Here is a 25,579-nt window from a genome sequence, read left to right as displayed (position 1 = left end):
CCGTGCTTCACGGTTGGGATGGTGTTCTTCGGCTTGCATGCATCCCCTTTTTTTCCAACCATAATGATGGTCATTATGGCCAAACAGTTATATTTTTGTTTCATCAGACCAGAGGACATTTCTCCAAAAAGTATGATTCTTGTCCTCATGTGCAATTGCAAACTGTAGTCTGGCTTTTTTTTATGGCAGTTTTGGAGCAGTGGCTTCTTCCTTGCTGAGCGGCCTTTCAGGTTATGTCGATATAGGACTTGTTTTACTGTGGATATAGATAGTTTAAAACCCGTTTCCTCCATCTTCACAAGGTTCATTGCTGTTGTTCTGGGATTAATTTGCACTTTTCGCACCAAAGTACCTTCATCTCTAGGAGACAGAATGCCTCTCCTTCTGGAGCGGTATGACGGCTGCGTGGTCCCATGGTGTTTATACTTGCGTACTATTATTTGTACAGTTGAACGTGGTACCTTTAGGCGTTGCAAATTGCTCCCAAGGATGAAACAGACTTGTGGAGGTCTACAATTATTTTTCTGTCATCTTGGCTGATTTCTTTTGATTTTCCCATGCAAAGAGGTACTGAGTTTGAAGGTAGGCCTTTAAATACATTCACAGGTTCACCTCCAATTGACTCAAATGATGTCATTTAGCCTGTCAGAAGCTGTCATGAAATCACAAGTGCAATATTGCAAAACACAGCTTAGCCTTTTGTTAATCCACCTGTCGTCTCAGATTTTGAAATTATGCTTTACAGCGAAAGCAATGCAAGCGTTTGTAAGTTTATCGATCGCACGACAAAACATTAAGTACACTTAGCATCAGGTATCTTGGTCACGAAAATCAGAAAAGCTCTGGATAAGAGCGTCTGCTAAATGACTTAAATGTAAATGTAAAAGCAATCAAATGAATCGTTTACCTTTGATGATCTTTGGTGTTTTCACTCACGAGACTCCCAGTTACACAACAAATGTTCCTTTTGTTCCATAAAGATTATTTTTACATCCAAAATACCTCCGATGGTTTGTCGCGTGATGTTCAGAAATCCACAGGAAAGAGCGGTCACGACAACGCAGACAAATTCCAAATAATGTCCGTAATGTCCATAGAAACATGTCAAATGTTTTTTATAATCAATCCTCAGGTTGTTTTAAAAATATATAATCAATAATATATCAACCGCAACTGTCTTGTTCAGTAGGAGAGGGAAAGGAAATGGCTGTCCGAACTCTGTTGCGCGAGCAAAACTCATGACGCGATGTTATCTTTCTGGCTCATTTTTCAAAATAAAAGCCTGAAACTGTCTGAAGACTGTTGACACCTTGAAGAAGCGATAGGAAAAGGAATCTGGTTGATATCCCTTTAAATGGAGCAATGGGAGGCTATGGAACATGGAGTTTTCAAAATAGAAGCCACTTCCTGGTTTAATTTTTCTCAGGGTTTCACCTGCAATATCAGTTCTGTTATACTCACAGACAATATTTTGACAGTTTTGGAAACTTTAGAGCGTTTTCTATCCTAATCCGTCAATTATATGCATATTCTAGAATCTGGTCTTGAGAAATAGGCCGTTTACTTGGGGAACGTTATTTTTTCCAAACATAAAAATAGTGCCCCCTAGCTTCAAGAGGTTAAGCACTGTCAACTTAGTGTATATAAACTTCTGACCAACTGGAATTGTGATACAGTGAATTATAAGTGAAATAATTTGTCTGTAAACAATTGTTGGAAAAATGACTTGTGTCATGCACAAAGTAGATTTCCTAACTGACTTGCCAAAACTATAGTTTGTTAACAAATAATATGTGGAATGGTTGAAAAACTATTTTTAATGACTCCAACCTAAGTGTTTGTAAACTTCCGACTTCAACTGTAGATGGATGGATAGAGAGAGCAGGATTTGCCTGTGAATTACAGGGCTTGTCTGAAGATAAAAATAAATAATGAAGACGAGGCAGACAAATGTAGAGGATAACATTAATGTGCGTCTGATCTCTCTCTCGCTGATAGCCTTTGGGGCTTTTTTCATCTCAAGTAGACACAAAGACGATGGATGACACTCTCAGCGGTTCTCCCGATCGATCAGACGACCGTCTCAGTGTCTGTGTCTCGCATAGATCCCTTTCTGAAGTCTGGCCAGCTCGCCCACTGTGGCGGGATGCCTTACAGGTTTAGGCCCAGACTGGTGGCAGAGGCACTTTTCTCAGAGATTGATACAAGTAAACAGAAAGTAATGGGTGCCAGTTCTTTTTCTATGCATCACTGCTGTTGTGTGTTTTGGTTGTCAACATCTCTCGGTCCTTGAACATTGATGCGATATTTCAACCTAATGTTTAGGGACTCCCTTTGTCCCATTTTTAGAGGGCCTTCAGCCCAGGGTTACTGAACATGTTTTTGCACTGACTTTGTACAGTATCACTTCTTCCTACAGTACAACTTTAGTTGATTCTCACTGTCAACTTGATTCAGCCCAACATCATTACTAGAGAGAGGAGCTGGTGGGGATGAGTTGGAGGCTTGATGCGCTGCCCGTGGCTGACAAACAGGCTTTAATCTGTGGGGACCCTTCCATGTGGACGGCGTAGAGCACTCTTACGTAGGGTGACAATAGATGGCCCATCTCACAGGACGACCCGTCACTTTGTCTGAACCCTATGGGTGAGGAGGGCATCACAGCATCCCTTTGAGGCAAGTTGAGTGGCAGTGATGGCAGGGAGGGTCCTGACCTCCACTGACAGACACATCTCACCCTGGATGCCATGGTACCCCGTATCTCCGCTCCCCTCTCCCAAACTCTTTCCTCCTGCCCATGCAACTGTTCAGATAAAGACTATAAGGAGAGATTCCACGACACTGCCCCCATCAGTTTGAAATGCAAATTCCAGAACTAAGGGACTATGGGGGCCAAAAGGAAAGCAGACAGCCGTCACTCCTCTTGACCCGGCATGCTAATAGAGCTTTCTAAGACCCCCCTTGAGCCGCTCTCATGTTGCTACTACAGGGCCTCTGAAATTCCCCATCAACTTCAACTGACATGTTGTTATTCAACAGCAAGTTTAAGTTTCTGTCCCTCATCTAGATCAAGTGTTGACTTCATTCACAGAACTTGGTCTGTCAAACCCTGCCAATATTGCAACTCTGACCCTGACATCCAAAATTGTTGCACTCCTGCCCCAACTGAAAGTAGAATTCAGAAGTAACTGATAAAGAAATGTTTAAAACTACTGTGAAAGTAGTTACACCAGCAGAGGCTATAAACGGCCTGAAGCCTGCTGGCCTTGCTAGATGTGGTTGAACTCGTAGAGGTGCTTTCAAAGTCTCCAGGCTTAAACTAAGTTAATTTACGAGCAACAGTAGGATGAACTCCTAGCACCACCAATAGTAGTCGTCTGAAAGTCACCCATAGAAATCTCCTCCGTATCCTGCGGGGTCTGTTCCCCAATTATTGCCCAATGCTCCTTGATCCCAATTCCAATGTGCCTCATCGGCGTCTGTGTGGTTAGCCATTGGAAATCTAATTAGCGAAGTTCCTCTGTCTGAGGGGGTCATGTAGATAGTTGAAAGGGCCCCGGGAAGTTGAGGGTCTTGTTGAGAAGTAGCATGTAACACAAAATCTACCGAAGGCGGAGAGTTGAGAATTCAGAGTGATAAGAGGAGCATCATACTTTCTGAAAACCATATGTGACTCATCAGCTGCATACAATGCTGCCACACTGTGAGTACTCTGTAGGAGAGTGGATGTCTCGGGGTAAGAGGAGAGTTGTGTGTGAGACTAGAAAACAGTCTCTGTGCAGCAGCTAATCGTCAGCCTTGTGATGGTGCATCATGGGACAGTGTTCAGATATCGACAGTCAAATGAACTCTCTGAGAGGAGGGTAAGGACAATGTTGCCCATTCTTAACAACGGGATCTTTTGTAGCGCAAGGTCACTCACAAGATGCATGTCTTGGATGAGTTTTCTTCCAATGAAGTTGTTTTTGCACAGCAGAAAATGTATAAGGTGTTGGTCAAACTTGTTTGTCGGAATGAAAAGAAAACTGAGTGCCAATTCCTGAGGTAACCTCAGTCTTGAATAAACAATGTGCTTCCTCAGCTATGAGTTGTGAAGATCATTGGATCACTGAAAGTAAACAGACCAGAGAAAAGTCACGACAGTCAGGGGATGCATGGTCAGAGAGCTTAACAGGCATTGAAGCGTTCCCTTTCCCAAATGAGGTAGACACACATCCACAAAGGGCTACACACTCCGACCACACACACATTCTGCGGCAGATCATCTGGCCCCCTGTCCCTGCTCATCGCCATGGTGATGTGAGAGTCCCCAGCAGAGCCCCGGGTGGGTAATGGTCCATGGCCAGAGACATGCACCCTCATTATGTAGGCCCATGTATACTGGGGGTGGACTCATTCAATTCCTACTTCTCTGGGGCCCTATGGCATCCCAAGGCACAGAGGCGGGAGGTGAGAGGTGTTGGCTAGCTATTGCCCTGTTATCCAAAACAATGAAGGGATTAGCCCCCCCCCCCCCCCCCCAGTGAAATGTCAGCGGTGTTCAGTTTGTGAGGTCACAGCATATCAGAGGGGGTGGGTCTGCATTGGGATAATGCGCCTCAATTTAGTTTGAATGACAGGTGTTGGCAGAAAATAAACGTCCCTGGAGCAGACAGGTGCATAAAGCGGTTGATTTGAGGATTCAATTTACATTTAATATCTAATTGCATCTTTTTATGGAACAGTGGTCCCTGGCCAAACTGAAGCTGGGTCATAAAGATTGACTTGTTTATGTATGAATTAAAATGGATCCTTTTTAAAGATGACACCGTGGCCTCATCCACCACTCATAAAGGCTCCCATTTTCTCATCATGAAGTTTCCTTTTTGCACAGTGCTGTGAAAAACCCTGAAACCACCAGACTGAAGACATCTCATCAAACCACAGAACCAGCACTGGTCTAATCCAAATGAATGTCAGATAATCAATGTGCGGCCCCAGCGGCCCTCAATTCCTTGCCCTACAAAGAGGCCCAACTGCCAGTATCTCCCAGATGGCTTGACAAGTCCAGTTCATTAAAAACAAAACGATCCCACACCTACCATCCAAAACAGAACACAGAGAGAGTGTGGGTCGCAGTGGCTTATTTTCCATCGACAGCTGTCAGCTCATCAGCCTGCCTCCCCATTCACTCTGTAAAAGGCAATTGATTAGAGAAAGAAAAAGGAGAGCAACACATTCCTGAAGGATGCTCCATGGTTTACATGTTTATGGGGAGGGTGCGGTGGGTTTGTGAACTGGCATGTTTTGGCGGGCGGCATTCGGTGTGGCGGTAGCAGCTGGATCCTGGTATCGGGTTTTAGATCAAATAATATCCCATTGAGAAGAAGCTGAAGAATTTACAGGTTGAGGCGATAAACCACATGAACACATTAGATGCTCCTCATGCAGGGCAATTTGAAGGCAGTCCCCAAATATATTTGTAAAACCACATCTTAAAACACTGTTAAATTAAACCATTGGCTTTATGGGGAGTGTGAGCCTCTGAGTCTCTGTCCCTTTTGCAACTTCCAAAGATGTTGACTTTGTCACTGTCGACCGTCTATGCATGTCTTATAAAGAGGTGGAAGTCGGCCCCTGCTCTCGCAGTGATGCTTAGCATCACATCTGTCACTCACTCAGCATGAAAGACTGGACGTGCCTCACATACAGTACGTTTCAAGTCTACATGATAGGGTTCTTTCTACCATGTCACTGTCATCAAGCCCTAGATAAAGGCTCCTTGCCAAATCCTCACCACCAGCACCCGTCTGGAAGTGAACCCCAGAACAACAGTGTATGCATCAGATCAAAGGGACTTATGCTGGTTTATATTACATTACTGTAGCTAGGACTGAATTGGATTACGTTGGGCATTTCGTAATAGCATTTTCCACTTCCACAAGCTCCACATCCATCCCCAGCTGTGAGGCTCGTCAACATGTGGAGAACTTCACAAACAGAAAACGGCAACTCTTCAGGGTGCTGCTGATAAACACGCCAAGAAGCTCATCCACTCAGTGCCTTTGTGTGGAAGTCTGTGGAAGGTCCAGAAGCCTCAGAGGGTCTGTAGGGTCAGTGCATTTGTTGGACTGTCTTGCCTAAGCTCCTGCAGGCACTGTGCTTGTCTTGTTGTGAGTCATATTTGCATTTTCCTGGCTTTATAGCCATTGGATAAATGTCGATTTGTCGATATTTGATCTCTGCCCAGTCTCCATAACCTTTGATTTTCGCACTCTACATGTTTATGATCGTCGGTCTAGTCTATGCATATTCATGAGAGTAGAGAGACAGTTGTGCAAATAATTTAATAGTTTTATGGAGTTTATTTAGCATGGTTTTTAGCTGCAACTTTACCAAGTGTTTTTTTTATATTTCAAGATCCCTCAAGCATTTGCATAAGCAGTATAAATGTGAGCCTACTCTTTAACTTGAGGGCATTGCTCAACCATCAGAGCATGTACTAAGATCTTAGATCTTCAATGATAGATTCAGGTTAGATGGGGTGACAGTGGTGTTAGGGGGACATGCTGTTTGGCCTGCTCAGACAGGAAGCCACAGCATCATATCCTGTTTGCTCAAGCTGTCTGCCTCCTCTGAGAAGCCTAAAAGCCTGTGAGTTAATCCATTGGGAGTAATGTCCTCATATATCGCCCAGGCAGGAGGTGGTAATTCATGAAGTAAACAGGAGCAGACACCACCTCCCCTCGATTTATGACACTGTGATCATCGCTTGACCTCATCGCTAAATGCAACAGTCTCCTCTGAATCAGAATGAGGCAGCCCGTTATCAATATTGATGGGGTTCATATCTCTGTTTACTTTGTTTTCGGCTCCCCATTTAAAAGCTGTGTGGCAGGATCTCATTGGTGCAGTACATCAATCTGGGCTGTGCTGAGTTGAAACCCTTAGAGGACACGCTGCCCTTATTAAGTTGGTGCCAAAACACAGGTCACAGCATTCTGGAGATTTAGTTGAACAAATCCCTGCGCAATCTGCATCCATCTGTCCCGGTCTCATCTCAGAAATCAAGCAGATGTGGAAATTAGCATTTCGAGACAATTCAGGTCTGACTCATAGCTTACCTGAGTGATTAATAATGCAGAGCGCAAACTTTGCTCAAACTTGAATCTTCTGACCTTCTTACAGGAGCCGCTCGTTTTTCCCATCTAGTCAAACAATTTATAGTTTGTTTTGTATATTAGATGAAAGTGGGTACCTGTCGCCTCCCCTTGGGCCTGGTGTCTTGGTGCAGACAGAGGGAGTCGCGTTCTCCTGTGGGGGCGGTGGTTAATTGTGTGAAGTCACCTGTGAAAGATTGAAGGCTGGGAGTAAATGAGCCAGGTGTCCCAGTCAGGGGCCCTTGTGGGTCACCTCTCTCTCCGTTCCTGTCTCTCTCTCTCTCTCTCTGTCTCTCTCTGTCTCTGTGTGTGTGTTCACACTGCCATCACAGTTCAGCTAATACTCAATCACAATGCCGCACTGGCAATGAGCATCGCATGCTAATGAGAGCTTAGCATCCAAACTCAGAAAGTTCCAACAGCTACTGTAGAACTTGATGGCAGAATTATAGTGATCATTATGAAGCCGATGCTGCTGTTGTAGTTATTCACATTAGCCTGTGACCGTTTTAACAGATATGGGTACAGCTAACTTTGGTTGTAGCTAGGTTAACCTGTTCTCACTCTCTCTCCTCTTCTAGGTGGTGGTGGGCCCGCTGTTGGCCATGCTGTTCTGGTGAGGTGTGGTGAACCCCTGCCAAAATGAGGCTGGTGCCCGGGTCGCCTCGGCCCCTCCCCCTTCTGGCGGTGGGCCTGGCTCTAGCCCTCACAGCCCTTTTACCTCACCTGGCCATGGGAGTCACACCCTTCCCCCAGGACCTGGAGCCAATCAGCATTGTGGGGAGAGAACGTGAGTGCAAGCCCGTCATGATGCAATGTTGCTCATTAGTTCAGGGGGGCATGAAGTTCTGATGTACCGTTAAAGGACAGCATCTTGTCAGTTGTATGTACACATATTTTGTCAGTCGTCTTACAGATCTACATCAGTACAGGGCTGCCCAACCCTCTTCCTGGAGATCTACCGTCCTGTGGGTTTTCAATCCAACCCTAATTTAACACACCTGATTCTACGAATTAGCTGCTCAACAAGATCTTAACTAGCTGAATCAGATATGCTAAATTAGGGTTGGACTGAAAACTTACAGGACAGTAGATCTCCAGGAAGAGGGTTGGGCAGCCCTGTTCAAATACATAATTACGACTATCGAAATAAAATAGCTATACATTTTAGCTATATGACATAATACAAAATCTGATTGGACCACACGTACAGCCCATCAGTGGCACCTAATCAGTAGGAGGTGTGGTAAGGAGGTCCTGGCGTTTGCAGTCGCCAGCCTCATCCTTTATTTAAGAGTTGACAGAGACTAAGGCCTGGCGCTTTAATTGATCTATCTGGAGGAGTGGAACATTAGCATAAATAGCCACGCTAATAGATCTATATGTGGAGCCCATCTCAGGTGTAATGAGGGCCATTTGTCAGCAGGTCTGAAGGTGTCTGGGCGTCAGAACCCCTCACAACTCCCCAGGATGTCCATTATGTATGGTAATACATCCAGCGCCCAGCTCCACCGCTGAAATCATCTCCCTCACAGAGGCTAATTGGAGGAACTGGGTTAGAGGTTTCCATGGCGACGTGGCGCCCAAAACTTTAAAGGAAGTGAAAGTGCTGAGGAGTAATTAAAGGGACGAGAGGTCGCCGAGGTGGAGTTATCCCTCTCCCTTTCTGCCCCACAGCGAATCACTGCTCTGCTTGACCCAATCACCCCCGAGTTGAAATGTTTAAACAGTCGAGTCGGACTTGCTTGGTTGGGGGAAAGATGCTTCCCCCGAGGAGATTGTAATTTCAGATAGTGTCCCATTTTAGAGGTCTGCTAATTCAGCTACAAAAGCCAAGTTGGACAGGAAGGCCTAAGCCAGGGGTGTCGAACTCATTTTTCCCAGGGGTCGTACCCCCTCCGACCCATGGGCCATATGTTTGATACCCCTGGCCTGAACAGTAAATGCAGCACTATGGGAGAGAAGATGGTCACAGGCCAGCCTCGACGGATTGATTTTGATTTAACTAGGCAACTCGGTTAAGAACAATTTCTGATTTGCAATGACGGCCTACCAAAAGGCATATTAGGCCTCCAGCGGGGACGGGGGCTGGGATTGAAAAAATAATAATAAATAAATATAAATATATGACCAAACACACATCACGACAAGAGAGACAACACTACATAGAGACAACACTACATAAAGAGAGGCAACACTACATAAAGAGAGACCTAAGACAACATAGCATGGCAGCAACACATGACAACACAGCATGGTAGCAACACAACATGACAACAACATGGTAGCAACACAACATGACAACAACATGGTAGCAACACAACATGGTAGCAGCACAAAACATGGTACAAACATTATTGGGCACAGACAACAGTGCAAAGGGCAAGAAGGTAGAGACAACAATACATCACACAAAGCAGCCACAACTGTCAGTAAGAGTGTCCATGGAAAAGCTGACCACGACTCCATTTTGTTGATCCCTGCCTACAGACAGAAACTAAAACAAGAGGCTCCCACGCTGAGGTCTGTCCAACGCTGGTCCGACCAAGCTGACTCCACACTCCAAGACTGCTTCCATCACGTGGACTGGGATATGTTTCGTATTGCGTCAGATAACAATATTGACGAATACGCTGATTCGGTGTGCGAGTTCATTAGAACGTGCGTTGAAGATGTCGTTCCCATAGCAATGATTAAAACATTCCCTAACCAGAAACCGTGGATTGATGGCAGCATTCGCGTGAAACTGAAAGCGCGAACCACTGCTTTTAATCAGGGCAAGGTGACTGGTAACATGACCGAATACAAACAGTGCAGCTATTCCCTCCGCAAGGCTATCAAACAAGCTAAGCGTCAGTACAGAGACAAAGTAGAATCTCAATTCAACGGCTCAGACACAAGAGGCATGTGGCAGGGTCTACAGTCAATCACGGACTACAAGAAGAAATCCAGCCCAGTCACGGACCAGGATGTCTTGCTCCCAGGCAGACTAAATAACTTTTTTGCCCGCTTTGAGGACAATACAGTGCCACTGACACGGCCTGCAACGAAAACATGCGGGCTCTCCTTCACTGCGAGGTGAGTAAGACATTTAAACGTGTTAACCCTCGCAAGGCTGCAGGCCCAGACGGCATCCCCAGCCGCGCCCTCAGAGCATGCGCACACCAGCTGGCCGGTGTGTTTACGGACATATTCAACCAATCCCTATACCAGTCTGCTGTTCCCACATGCTTCAAGAGGGCCACCATTGTTCCCGTTCCCAAGAAAGCTAAGGTAACTGAGCTAAACGACTACCGCCCCGTAGCACTCACTTCCGTCATCATGAAGTGCTTTGAGAGACTAGTCAAGGACCATATCACCTCCACCCTACCTGACACCCTAGACCCACTCCAATTTGCTTACCGCCCAAATAGGTCCACAGACGATGCAATCTCAACCACACTGCACACTGCCCTAACCCATCTGGACAAGAGGAATACCTATGTGAGAATCCCGATCATCGACTACAGCTCGGCATTCAACACCATAGTACCCTCCAAGCTCGTCATCAAGCTCGAGACCCTGGGTCTCGACCCCGCCCTGTGCAACTGGGTACTGGACTTCCTGACGGGCCGCGCCCAGGTGGTGAGGGTAGGCAACAACATCTCCACCCCGCTGATCCTCAACACAGGGGCCCCACAAGGGTGCGTTCTGAGCCCTCTCCTGTACTCCCTGTTCACCCACGACTGCGTGGCCACGCACGCCTCCAACTCAATCATCAAGTTTGCGGACGACACAACAGTGGTAGGCTTGATTACCAACAACGACTAGACGGCCTACAGGGAGGAGGTGAGGGCCCTCGGAGTGTGGTGTCAGGAAAATAACCTCACACTCAACGTCAACAAAACTAAGGAGATGATTGTGGACTTCAGGAAACAGCAGAGGGAACACCCCCCTATCCACATCGATGGAACAGTAGTGGAGAGGGTAGCAAGTTTTAAGTTCCTCGGCATACACATCACAGACAAACTGAATTGGTCCACTCACACAGACAGCATCGTGAAGAAGGCGCAGCAGCGCCTCTTCAACCTCAGGAGGCTGAAGATATTCGGCTTGTCACCAAAAGCACTCACAAACTTCTACAGATGCACAATCGAGAGCATCCTGGCGGGCTGTATCACCGCCTGGTACGGCAACTGCTCCGCCCTCAACCGTAAGGCTCTCCAGAGGGTAGTGAGGTCTGCACAACGCATCACCGGGGGCAAACTACCTGCCCTCCAGGACACCTACACCACCCGATGTTACAGGAAGGCCATAAAGATCATCAAGGACATCAACCACCCGAGCCACTGCCTGTTCACCCCGCTATCATCCAGAAGGCGAGGTCAGTACAGGTGCATCAAAGCTGGGACCGAGAGACTGAAAAACAGCTTCTATCTCAAGGCCATCAGACTGTTAAACAGCCACCACTAACATTGAGTGGCTGCTGCCAACACACTGACACTGACTCAACTCTAGCCACTTTAATAATGGGAATTGATGGGAAATGATGTAAATATATCACTAGCCACTTTAAACAATGCTACCTTATATAATGTTACATACCCTACATTATTCATCTCATATGCATACGTATATACTGTACTCTATATCATCGACTGCATCCTTATGTAATACATATATCACTAGCCACTTTAACTATGCCACTTTGTTTACATACTCATCTCATATGTATATACTGTACTCGATACCATCTACTGTATCTTGCCTATGCTGCTCTGTACCATCACTCATTCATATATCTTTATGTACATATTCTTTATCCCCTTACACTGTGTATAAAACAGTAGTTTTGGAATTGTTAGTTAGATTACTTGTTGGTTATTACTGCATTGTCGGAACTAGAAGCACAAGCATTTCGCTACACTCGCATTAACATCTGCTAACCATGTGTATGTGACAAATACAATTTGATTTGATTGAGTCTTTGAATGAAGAGATTGAGATTAAACTGGCCAGTTTGAGTCTTTTTTGCAGCTCGTTCCAGTCGCTAGCTGCAGCGAACTGAAAAGATGCGATGTGTGTGCTTTGGGGACCTTTAACAGAATGTGACTGGCAGAACGAGTGTTGTATGTGGAGGATGAGGGCTGTGGTAGATATCCTAGATAGGGGGGAGTGAGGCCTAAAAGGGTTTTATAAATAAGCATCAACCAGTGGGTCTTGCGACGGGTAATACAGAGATGACCAGATTATAGAGGAGTATAGAGTGCAGCGATGTGTCCTATAAGGAGCATTGGTGGCAAATCTGATGGCCGAATGGTAAAAGACATCTAGCCGCTCGAGAGCACCCTTACCTGCCGATCTATAAATTACGTCTCTTTAATTTAGAATGGGTAGGATGGTCATCTGAATCAGTTAGTTTGGCAGCTGGGGTGAGAGAGGAGCAATTACGATAGAGGAAACCAAGTCTAGATTTAACTTTAGCCTGTAGATTTGATATGTGCTGAAAGAAGGACAGTGTACCGTCTAGCCATACTCCCAAGTACTTGTATGAGGTGACTACCTCAAGCTCTAAACCCCCAGAGGTAGTAATCACACTTGTGGGGAGAGGAACATTCTTCTTCCAAACCACATGACCTTTGTTTTGGTGGTGTTCAGAACAAAGTTAAGGGCAAAGAAATCTTGTTGAACACCAAGAAAACTTTGTTGTAGAGCATTTAACACAACATCCGGCGAGGGGCCAGCTGAGTGTAAAACTGTCTCATCTGCATACAAGTGGATGAGAGCACTTCCTACTGCCTGAGCTATCTTGTTGATGTAAATTGAGAAGAGCGTGGGGCCTAGGATCGAGCCTTGGGGTACTCCCTTGGTGACAGGCAGTGGCTGAGACAGCAGGTGTCCTGACTTCATACACCGCACTCTTTGAGAGAGGTAGTTAGCAAACCAGGCCAAAGACCCCTCGGAGACACCAGACCTTAGCCGACAGGAATGGAATGGTCTACTGTATCAAAAGCTTCAGCCAAGTCAATAAAAATAGCAGCACAACATTGCTTAAAATCAAGGGCAATGGTGACATCATTGAGGACCTTTAAGATCGCAGTGACACATCCATAACCTGAGTGGAAACCAGATTGCATACCAGAGAGAATACAATAGACATCAAGAAAGCCAGTTGATTATTAACATTTTTTCACAACACTTTTCATAAACAAGGAAAAATAGAAAGAGGCCTACAACAGTTAGGATCAGCGTTATCTCCCCCTTTAAATAAAGGACAAACTGTGGCTGCCTTCCAAGCAATGGGAACCTCCCCAGAGAGGAGAGACAGGTTAAAAAGGTCAGAGATAGGCTTGGCGATGATAGGGGCAGCAACCTTAAAGAAGAAAGGGTCTAAACCATCTGACCCAGATGTTTTTTTTAGATGAAGTTTAAGGAGCTCCTTTAGCACCTTTAGCACCTAGTGACCACCTGCATGGAGAAACTTTGTAGCGGTGCAGGGGAAAAAGAGGGAGGAGCATCGGGGGTAGTCGCATTGGAAGGAAGATGAGGAAATTTTGGATGGGCAAGGTGGCATGGCTGAGTCATATAGGAATCCTGACTTAACTTCTTGCGTCGAGCCATCCCGGATCCGGTGTCGTGACTACAGCCTCAAGCTCATTACCATAACGCAACGTTAACTATTCATGAAAATCGCAAATGAAATGAAATTAATCTATTTGCTCTCAAGCTTAGCCTTTTGTTAACAACACTGTCATCTCAGATTTTCAAAATATGCTTTTGAACCATAGCTAAACAAGCATTTGTGTAACAGTATTGCTAGCCTAGCATAGGATTATGCCTCTCTTTCACCATGCAACATTTTCCACAAAAACCAGAAAAGCATTCAAATAAAATCATTTACCTTTGAAGAACTTCGGATGTTTTCAATGAGGAGACTCTCAGATAGCAAATGTTCAGTTTTTCCTGAAAGATTATTTGTTTAGGACAAATCGCTCCGTTTTCTGCGTCACGTTTAGCTACGAAAAAAAACCTGTATCCAGGATTGTGTAAATCTATCCGCAAGCTCATTAGCATAACACAACGTTAACTATTCATGAAAATCGCAAATGAAATGAAATTAATCTATTTGCTCTCAAGCTTAGCCTTTTGTTAACAACACTGTCATCTCAGATTTTCAAAATATACTTTTGAACCATAGCTAAACAAGCATTTGTGTAACAGTATTGATAGCCTAGCATAGTATTATGCCTCTTTCACCATGCAACATTTTCCACAAAAAACAGAAAAGAATTCAAATAAAATAATTTACCTTTGAAGAACTTCAGATGTTTTCAATGAGGAGACTCTGTTAGATAGCAAATGTTCCGTTTTTACAAAAAATATTATTTGTGTCGACTAATCGCTCCGTTTTGTTCATCACGTTTGGGTAAGAAAAAAATAAAATAATAAGTCAATAAAACGCTAACTTTTTTCCAAATTAACTCTATAATATCGACAGAAACATGGCAAACCGATGTTTAGAATCAATCCTCAAGGTGTTTTTCACATGTCTATCGACGATAAAATCCATCGTGGCAGTTTACTTTCTCTTCTGAAGAAATGGAACGCGCATGGACCTACAGATTACGCAATAATTTCGACACAGGACACCGGGCGGGACACCAGGTAAATGTAGTCTCTTATGGTCAATCTTCCAATGATATGCCTACAAACACGTCACAATGCTGCAGACAATGGGGGGAAATGACAGAGAGCGCAGGCTCATTCCTGGCGCATTCACAGCCATATAAGGAGACATTGGAACACAGGGCCTTCAGAATCTGGGGCATTTCCTGTATGAAACATCATCTTGGTTTCGCCTGTAGCATTAGTTCTGGGGCACTCACAGATAGTATCTTTGCAGTTTTGGAAACGTCAGAGTTTAGTCTTTCCAAGGCTGTCAATTCCATGCATAGTCGAGCATCTTTTCGTGACAAAATATCTTGTTTAAAACGGGAACGTTTTTTATCCAAAAATTAAAAGAGCGCCCCCTATCTCGAAGAGGTTAATGAAGTGGTGATTAAAGAACTCAGCCATGTGCTTCTTGTTAGTAACAACCACATCAACATTAAGGGACATGGGCAGCTGTGAGGAGGGGTGTTAATTCTCCACGTCTTTAACCGTTTTCCTGAACTTCTTGGGGTTAGACCCACAGAGAGAGAACTGCTCCTTAAAGTAACTAACTTTGGACTTCCAGATAGCCTAGGTGTATTTATTTCTCATTTGCCTGAACTGGAGCCAGTCAGCGTGAGTATGTATGTGCCAAGCCTTTCGCCAAATGTAATTCTTGAGATGGAGTAATTCTGCAAGATGACAGTCGAACCAGGGGCTGAACCTGTTTTTAATTTTAATTTCCTTTATGGGGGCGTGTTTGTGGAACCCCTCGCCAACAGCCAATGAAATTGCAGGGCGACAAATACGAAACAACATAAATCTCATAAATCAAATTTCTCAAACATACAAGTATTAGGCAACATTTTAAAGATACAATTCCTGTTAATCCAGCCACAGTGTCTGATTTAAAAAATGCTTTACAACCAAAGCTCCACAAACGATTATGTTAGATCACCACCAAGCCACAGAATAAACACAGTAATTTTTCCAGCCAAAGAGAGTCACAAAAAGCACAAATAGAGAGATTAAATGAATCGCTAACCTTTGATGATCTTCATCAGATGACATTCATAGGACTTTATGTTACACAATACATGTATGTTTTGTTCGATAAAGTGCATATTTCTATTAAATATATATATATATTTATATACTCATTTTACATTGGCGTGTTAAGTTCAATAGTTCTAAAACATGCGATGATTTAGCTTAGAGCCCCATCAAATGACAGAAATACTCATAATAAACATTGATAAAGATACAACTATTATACATGGAATTAGAGATAGACTTCTCCTTAATGCAACCGCTGTGTCAGATTTCAAAAACCAAACCATGCAATAATCTGAGAATAGCGTTCAGACAACAAAGAAGCCAAAGCGATATCCGCCATATTGGGTAGTCAAAACTAGCATTAGAAATATTCACTTACCTTTGATCTATATCAGAATGCACCCCCAGGAATCCCAGGTCCACAATAAATGCTTGATTTGATCGATAATGTCCATCATTTATGTCCAAATAGATCTTTTTGTTAAGGTGTTTGGTAAACAAATCCAAATGCGTGTGCAGGTCCAGCAGAACGTCGGACGAAAAGTTCAAAAAGTTATATAACAGTCCGTAGAAACATGTCAAACTAATTATCGAATCAAACTTTAGGATGTTTTCAAAAATAAATGTTCAATAATGTTCCAACCGGAGAATTCCTATGTCAGAAGAAAAGCTAACTCTCTCGTGACCGCGCGTCATGAGACCAAGGCACTCTGCCAGACCACTGACTCAAACAGGTCTCATGAGCCCCTCCTTTATAGTAGAATCCTCAAACAAGTTTCTAAAGAAGATTGACATCTAGTGGAAGCCTTAGGAAGTGAAAAATGGCCCCATAGATACTGTGTATTCGATAGGCCAAGCTTTGAAAACCTACAAGCCTCAGATTTCCCACTTCCTGGTTGGATTTTTCTCAGGTTTTCGCCTGCCATATGAGTTCTGTTATACTCCGACATCATTCAAACAGTTTTAGTGTTTTCTATCCAATACTACTAATAATATAGCAGGCAGTTTACTTTGGGCACCTTATTCATCCAAGCTACTCAATACTGCCCCCCTGTCACCAAGAAGTTAACAATACCACTGAAAATATAAAAAAAGAAGGTCCAAGCAGAGGGGATCAAGCTGATTCTATACCATTTTACAGAGGCCCGTTCATGAAGGAAGGCTTGCTCATTAAAGTTTTTCAGCAAGCGTCTATGACAAATCAGGACAGGTTGTTTCGCTGAGCAGTCATTACGAACGCAGGCTGTAAAACAGTGATCACTAAAGTCAATACAGAAGACACCAGACTGATACCGATCAGGATTATTTGTGGGGATAACATCGAGGAGAGTATAATTTTTTGGGGTGTTTGGTAATAATCTGAGGAAGATTTTGTGATTCCCATTGCTTTAGGACTTGGTCAGGTGGTTTAAGCATGTCCCAGTTGTTAGTGTTTTTGTTTTGTATAGCTCTTGTGATAAACTTAGGGTCTAGAGATGCTTCCCGCTCCCCCCTCTTAATTTACAGTTAAGTGTATTATCTCTAGCAGCACAGAATAGAGTCATGGGATAGCCCACATTAACAGCCACATGACAGTTAGAACAAATTGCAATCTGGGCATCTGCAGCAAATGTGGGGCAAAGGAAAAACATACAAAATAGAAACTGAGAAAGCATACTGCAATCAGAGGGTTATATCAAGTCAACAACCTATTTTCTCTCTCTCTCTCTCTTGTACTTTTTCAAACAATCTTTATTTTTGTGCTTGAATACACCACTTATTTTCAGATTCACACCCTTGATTTCTTTAGTGCTTGGTTTGTCGTTATGGATATTTTTTCTCCCGGATTAACACTGTCACTGAACTGAGCTTGCTACTCTTTCCCCCTCCCCATGCAGACTCCTACCTGTACCCAAGCTTCCATGGCCTCATGTCGGACAACGATACAGTACGACTGGGCCTGGACTTCCAGAGGATGCTCCGGATCAACCACATGCTCTACATCGCAGCCAGGTCAGTCAACACGCCTCTCAGTATTGTTCACTCATCTTCAATGCACTGGACAGCCTTACATTAACCCTGTATTGACTACTCTTCATTGAATCCCTTTGTAGTATTTATGTCATTGTGTCAGTCAACCATATTGGATAGCTCCCGTTACGTTCATATTGTCATACTGTAGGTTTATTATGTAAAAGGTACCTCAGGCTCAGCAAGAAGCCCGTTAAAGAACTGTGTGACTGACCCTAATCAATCTAATTTAGGCTGCGAACAGGCAGCTTGGGTGTGGTGTGGTGAGATTGGGTTTCAGGGCAGAGAGGAGACATCTTCAAATGTTTTCTGACCTTTGACCTCTTACAGGGATCATGTGTTTGCTATCAGTCTCAGCGCCTCCTCTGAGCAGATCGTCCCACAACAGGTAAGCCTTATGTTGTCTCACAAACACATTGTTTACATGAGTCATGACCTCATGGGTCATAGAGTAGTGTATCATTGCAGCTGGCTGGACATAAGAGCATTACTGGTGGTTCAATGGCTCCTACTTTTCGGCTCATCTTTTAAATATAGGTTATTTGTGTCGTTTTCTTCTTACTCAGCCGGTCTCTTCATTCAAGCAGATACAAAGCCATTTCACTACAGACAGATATCCAATAGAAGTTATGTCGCGCACTCCTGGTTTTGAAGTGCTGTGCTCTCTCTTCCATCTGAATCCCATTTTTCAAACACGATTGCTCTTAAACAAAAATCACTTTAAGGCCTGGGTTTGTGTTTGCTTGTCACTATTGTATTTAGATTCATTTACAGCTTGAGTCATCTCCATAAGGGACCCACTCAACATCAATGAGATCTAACGTTATTGACTTGTATTTGATTGCAGTGGAAATACATGAGCAGAATGATGTGTAGTGCAGAGAATTGTCAGAAGAGAATGTATGTATTTTAAAAGAAGTTAGGAGCACTAACAATATGTGCATTGCATAATACATAGTGTATTTTTTTAATTTAACCTTTATTTAACCAGGCCGGTTGAGAACAAGTTCTCATTTATAACTGCAACCTGGCCAAGACAAAGCAAAGCAGTGCGACACAAACAACACAGAGTTACACATGGGATAAACAAATGTACAGTCAATAACACAATAGAAAAATCTATATACAGTGTGTGCAAATGTAGTAAGATTAGGGAGGTAAGGCAATAAATAGGCCATAGTGGTGAAATAATTACAATTTAGCAATTAACACTGGAGTGATAGATTTGCAGAAGATGAATGTGCAAGTAGAGATACTAGGGTGCAAAGGGTCAAAAAAAAATTATCGATGGGATTTACAGATGGGCTGTGTACAGGTGTAATGATTGGTAAGCTGCTCTGACAGCTGATTCTTGAAGTTAGTGAGGGAGATATAAGTCTCCAGCTTCAGTGATTTTTGCAGTTCGTTCCAGTCATTGGCAGCAGAGAACTGGAAGGAGAGGCGGCCAGAGTAGGAGTTGGCTTTGAGGATGACCAGTGAAATATACCTCCTGGAGTGCATGCTACGGGTGGGTGCTGCTATGGTGGCCAGTGAGCTGAGATAAGGCTTTACCTAACAAAGACTTATAGATGACCTGGAGCCAGTGGGTTTGGCGATGAATATGAAGTGAAGTTCAGCCAACGAGAGCATACAGGTCGCAGTGGTGGGTAGCATATGGGGCTTTGGTGGCAAAACGGATGGCACTGTGATAGACTACATCCAATTTTCTGAGTATAGTGTTGGAGGCTATTTTGTAAATGACATCGCCGAAGTCGAGGATTGGTAGGATAGTCAGTTTTACGAGGGTATGTTTGGCAGCATAAATGAAGGATACTTTGTTGCGAAATAGGAAGCCGATTCTAGATTTAATTTTGAATTGGAGATGCTTAATGTGAGTCTGGAAGGAGACTTTAAAGTCTAACCAGACACCTAGGTATTTGTAGTTGTCCACATATTCTAAGTCCGAACCGTCCAGAGTAGTTATGCTAGACGGGCGGGCAGGTGCAGGCAGCGATCAGTTGAAGAGCATGCATTTAGTTTTACTTGCGTTTAAGAGCTGTTGGAGGCCACGGAAGGAGTGTTGTATGGCATTGAAGCTCGTCTGGAGGTTTGTTAAGTGTCCAAAGAAGGGCCAGAGGTATACAGAATGGTGTCGTCTGCGTAGATGTGGATCAGAGAATCACCAGCAGCGAGAGCGACATCATTGATCGATACAGAGAAGAGAGTCGCACAAGAATTGAACCCTGTGGCACCCCCATAGACTGCCAGAGATCCGGACAGGCCCTCCGATTTGACACACTGAACTCTATCTGAGAAGTAGTTGGCGAGGCAGTCATTTGAGAAACCAAGGCTGTTGAGTCTGCTGATAAGAATGCAGTGATTGGCAGAGTCTAAATTCTTGGCCAGGTCGATGAAGACAGCTGCACAGTATTGTCTTTTATCGATGGCAGTTATGATATCGTTTAGGACCCTGAGTATGGCTGAGGTGCACCCATGACCAGCTCGGAAACCAGATTGCATAGCGGAGAAGGTACGGTGGGATTCTAAATGGTCGGTGATCTGTTTGTTAATTTGGCTTTCGAAGATTTTAGAAAGGCAGGGTAGGATAGGATATAGGTCTGTAACAGTTTGGGTCTAGAGTGTCTCCCTTTGAAGAGGGGGATGACCGCAGCAGCATTCCAATCTTTAGGGATCTCCGACGATACGAAAGAAAGGTTGAAAAGGCTAGTAATAGGGGTTGCAACAATTGCGGTGGATAATTTTAGAAAGAGACGGTCCAGATTGTCTAGCCCAGCTGATTTGTAGGAGTCCAGATTTTAAACCAAGGGCTATATCTGTTCTTAGTTCACATTTTTTTGAATGGGGCATGCTTATTTACGATGGTGAGGAAAGCACTTTTAAAGAATATCCAGGTATCCTCTACTGACGGAATGAGGTCAATATCCTTCCAGGATATCCGGGCCAGGTCGATTAGAAAGGCCTGCTTGCTGCAGTGTTTTAGGGAGCGTTTGACAGTGATGAGGGGTGGTCGTTTGACTGCGGACTCATTACGGACTTGGGAAATGAGGCAGTGATCGCTGAGATCCTGGTTGAAGACAGCAGAGGTGTATTTAGAAGGCAAGTTGGTCAGGATGATATCTATGAGGGTGCCCGTGTTTACAGATTTAGGGTTGTACCTGCTAGGTTACATGATCATTTGTGTGAGATTGAGGGCATCTAGCTTAGATTGTAGGATGGCCGGGGTGTATCCAAGTTTAGGGCATATCCAAGTTTAGGTCACCTAACAGTACAAACTCTAAAGATAATTGGGGGGCAGTTAATTCACATATGGTGTCCAGGGCACAGCTGGGGGCTGAGGGGGGTCTATAACAAGCGGAAACAATGAGAGACTTATTTCTGAAAAGGTGGATTTTTTAAAGTAGGAGCTCAAACTGTTTTGGTACAGACCTGGATAGCATGACCGAAATCTACAGACTATCTCTGCGGTAGATTGCAACTCCACCCCCTTTGGCAGTTCTATCTTGGCGGAAAATGTTGTAGTTTGGGATGGAAATGTCAGGATTTTTGGTGGCCTTCCTAAGCCAGGATTCAGACACGGCTAGGACATTAGGGTTGGTGGAGTGTGCTAAAGCAGTGAATAAAACACACTTAGGGAGGAGGCTTCTGATGTTAACATGCATGAAACCCCGGCTTTTACGGTTACGGAAGTCAACAAATGAGAGCGCCTGGGGAATAGGAGTGTAATTGGGGACTACAGGGCCTGGGTTAACCTCTGCATCACCAGAGGAACTTAGGAGGAGTAGGATAAGGGTATGGCTAAAGGCTATAAGAACTGTTTGTCTAGTGCGTTGAGAATAAAAGGAGCAGATTTCTGGGCATGGTAGAATAGATTCAGGGCATGAACAGACAATGGTATGGTAGGATGTGAGTACAGTGGAGGTAAACCTAGGCGTTGAGGGACGATGAGAGAGGTTTCGTCTCTGGAGGCACCATTTAAGCCAGGTGAGGTCTCCGCATGTGTGTGGGGTGGGACAAAAGAGCTATCTAAAGGCAAGGTGAGCGGGACTGAGGGCTCGACAGTGAAATAAAATAATAAGAACTAGCCAAGACAGAGAACTTGTTCTCAACTAACCTACCTGGTTAAATAAATAAATATATTGACAGTAGAGAGAGGCATAAAGCAATCACAGGTGTTGATCAGGAGAGCTAAGACAACAACGGGTAAATGGCGATGAATGGGCAGAGTGGCTCAGTTAGGTACATACAGGACCTGAGTTTGAGGCTGGGGCCAACAGGTAAATAAAATTAGGGGCATCAGCTGTGTAGCCGAGTGACCATAGGGTCAAAAGACCAGCAATAGGGGCCTCCCGGGTGGTTAAGGGCGCTGTACTGCAGCGCCAGCTGTGCCATCAGAGACTCTGGGTTCGCTCCCAGGCTCTGTCGTAACCGGCCGCGACTGGGAGGTCCGTGGGACGACGCACAATTGGCCTAGCGTCGTCCGGGTTAAGGAGGGCTTGGCCGGTAGGGATGTCTCATCGCGCACCAGCGACTCCTGTGGCGGGCCGGGCGCAGTGCCCGCTAACCAAGGTTGCCAGGTGCACGGTGTTTCCTCCGACATATTGGTGCGGCTGGCTTCCGAGTTGGATGCGCGCTGTGTTAAGAACTCTGTACGGGAGTTGTAGCGATGAGACAAGATGGTAGCTACTAAAACAATTGGATACCACGAAATTGGGGAGAAAAAAGGGGTAAAATTTAAAAAATATTTTAAAAAGAGCAGCAATAGGTGAGTCAGGGTGGCTTTCAGTAGTCACTACTACGCTAGGCGAGCAGGGGACACAGTGTTCAGAAAAGCTAATGGGCCAGGACTAGTAGATGGTCATTGGTCATCAGCCATAATACTAACCTGGCTTTCTCACCTTCCCATGCTTCTTATCTGTCTCAGTGAGCTCATTAGTGTGCGCCTGATCATAATCAAAAACTCACAGTCTGCTTCATCATGGATCTATTCCTTTTCTATTGCCCAGTTTCAGTTCTAATCCCCAGTCTCCTCACCAGGCCCACTATGATCCCCAACTCAGAGATACTGTATATCAAAGGCCTGGATGGGCAAAAGCAATAAATAGCTAACTTCACCTCTCTCTGCCAGAGGTCTTGGGGGAAGTATTATCATATTGCTGACGTCTATCCTATTTATCCTATCATATTGGATCTTCAATAGGGAAGTGAGAAGAGCCTTGGGGGATACATTTCACTCCACTTTAAGGCCCAGAAGGGTAGCAGTTGAGTCTTGAGCCAAAAGAGGGATTTCACCTTAGTCTCTGGATAAATCTTATTTCCCAGCATGCCCCATGGTGTTGATGAGTTTGGAGCTCCTGCAGGGAGGACAGTGGGATCAGCAAAACACCCTCCCAGTCAGTCGGCAGTGGACCAGTGGATCTGCACTGGTGGGCAGTGCATTAAACCACCTTCAACCAGGCAACCTTGTTAACAAGTTGATGGATCTCTTCCTATTCACTCCACTAGCGGGGGCCCACTGGGGGGCCAATGCTAGGAGATAAGGACGTCCAGGAGGACCATAGATAGCTAGTATCAGGGCAATCTACTTCCCATAGGAATGCATTGCAGATTCCTTTCTTATTCCTTGATCTTCTTGTTGGTCTAATTATCCATAGAGATGTCTTGTTGTTAAGAAGTACAGGTGGATTGGGATGGATTGTATGGGAGATGGATTGTAGAGGAACAATAGTTTTTAGTTGCACGCTGACAAGGTTAGACACAGCTCCTCGTGTGTTTCAGATGTTTGTTTGTCAGAAGCTTAATTGAACTTGATGAGATTTTCATCACAGCTGTCTCCTAATAGTATTTGAATGGCTGGGTGAAAAAAGGGTCTCTTTCATGCTCTGACAGTTGGTTGTCTGTCTATGTGTTGCAGAAATTGACTTGGAAGACAAAAGATGTGGATAAATGCACAGTGAGAGGGAAGAACAGCGTGAGTATCTCTCTCCCTTTCTTTCTCTCTGTTTCTCGCTCTCCCACTGTCTGGTCTGCGATGTGGGAGGGTAGCACTAACAATAGCATAGATTGCTTATCAAAATCAGCACCACAGGTATCTGTAGTTCCAGAACCAGTCTCTGGCACAAGCAGTGCCAGCCTCCCAGAGCTCTAGTGAAACCATAGAGATCAGCACAGAGATTATGGTAATGACAAGAATAAGAACAGAAGTATGACTGAGAGGGAGGTTGTGTGTGTGTGTGTGTGTGTGTGCGCGCCCTTAGCAAAATGCCATTCAGTGCATAATAAGCTGTGCAATGACACTGCAGGTGGGGTGATAACACCAGCAGCCAGTAGTCACATTGCCATCCCCTGAAACCCAGCTGTTTCCCTTTGACAGGATGAATGCTACAACTACATCAAAGTTCTGGTTCCACGCAACGATGAGACGCTATTTGCCTGCGGGACCAACGCTTTTAACCCCACCTGCCGCAACTACAAGGTAGGACACTTCACCTCAGTCACCTTTCTATCTAAAGCCCACAGCTCCATACCCAGCACTGTTCTGAAACATAACAGCTGGGGTAAATACGCTTAGTTAAAAAAATTGTTAGCATGGGGAGGTTTAGCAGTTAAGGGCATCGCCTACAGGTGTTGACATCCTGACTTTCTCCTAAATTTTTGGGAGAAAAAAGTGTCCTCTCTTTATCTACAGTATAGAATCATCAAGTCGACATTGTCGTGCACAGATAGACCCCTATAGCGCTCCAGAATGCAGAACCACTTCAAAGGAGTGCTGCTATCCTGGATGTTGATGGAGAAACATGTTGACTCAACCGAGGTTGGCAGCGGTCTGTTGACTGAACACAGATCCAAGATGATAATAACCGTCTTTATTCACACATCTGAGGAATAAACTGCAACCGCAGATGATTTGAGATCATGTCATCCACTGAGAGAGTGGGGGAGAGAAAACAAAACATGCCTGAAAACTAGAGTCAGAATCCCAGGGGAGCCACTACTTTAGTTCCATGAAGGAACTCACGCCACCTACACTCTATTGCTATCTGACTGCTCAAATGATTAACAACCCAAAGTGTGCCAGAGAGAGATGTCGGCTGAGTGGAAACATACAATAGGAAAATAGCGATACGTTAATCGTGACAACGGTGCATAGATGGATTCATACTCCCCAGGATGTCTACCAATACAAAATAAGTTTGGTTGAGCTGAGGTGACATCATGGTTCTGGGCAATGATTCACAGTGTGCTTTTTGGAAGAGGGGATATAACGTCTACAGTCTGAGAAAAACCGGGAGCGATGACTATCTGGAGAACTGGGAATAGTGTGCTGAAGTGTAAATCATATCATGCAATCTGTCTGCAGCATTCCTTGGAAAGACTGAGCAGGGCAGTGGGGTCAGGAGAGGGCGTGTTAGGGTGAAGTGGATTGGATTGTGGGTGTGGACGGGTGGAAAATGTTTTATTTTGCACAGAGTGCATTTTCCATGTAAATTGATCGCCACAAAACACTCTGCCCAATGAGCCAGCTGGATCAAAGACAGGGGTTGTGTGATCAGGTGGTAGCTAGACCAGGAAGTGAAAACCTGTATCCTCTAGTCTAAATCACACTGTACTGTAGTACTGAAGCCCCAGAACCATGGTTTAGCAGATAGATCAGAGATGTAACAGCCAAAGTAACATTGGTGGATTTCTCACTTAGAGAGCGTACCCTTAGGGAACACAGCATTAAATATAAACACAGATGTTGACAG

General features: G+C 44.5%; 1 protein-coding gene across 3 annotated transcripts in view; it reads left to right on the top strand.

The window, feature by feature from the left end:
* The window catches only part of LOC115103865 (semaphorin-6D-like), a 182,490-nt gene that overhangs the window by 121,408 nt on the left and 35,503 nt on the right, over positions 1-25,579 (top strand). For all 3 annotated transcript variants that reach the window (XM_029624887.2, XM_029624895.2, XM_029624876.2), the window contains 5 exons: positions 7,721-7,929; positions 17,702-17,816; positions 18,165-18,222; positions 23,746-23,802; positions 24,205-24,306. In XM_029624887.2, the coding sequence (XP_029480747.1) occupies positions 7,782-7,929; positions 17,702-17,816; positions 18,165-18,222; positions 23,746-23,802; positions 24,205-24,306 (480 nt within the window). In that variant the 5' untranslated portion in view covers positions 7,721-7,781. The remainder of the gene's footprint in view (positions 1-7,720; positions 7,930-17,701; positions 17,817-18,164; positions 18,223-23,745; positions 23,803-24,204; positions 24,307-25,579) is intronic.

The sequence above is a fragment of the Oncorhynchus nerka genome, linkage group LG3 (genome assembly GCF_034236695.1).
Source record: "Oncorhynchus nerka isolate Pitt River linkage group LG3, Oner_Uvic_2.0, whole genome shotgun sequence".
Lineage (NCBI taxonomy): Eukaryota > Metazoa > Chordata > Actinopteri > Salmoniformes > Salmonidae > Oncorhynchus > Oncorhynchus nerka.
Note: the sequence above shows the minus strand (reverse complement) of the source record. Positions and strands in the feature narration are given on the sequence as shown.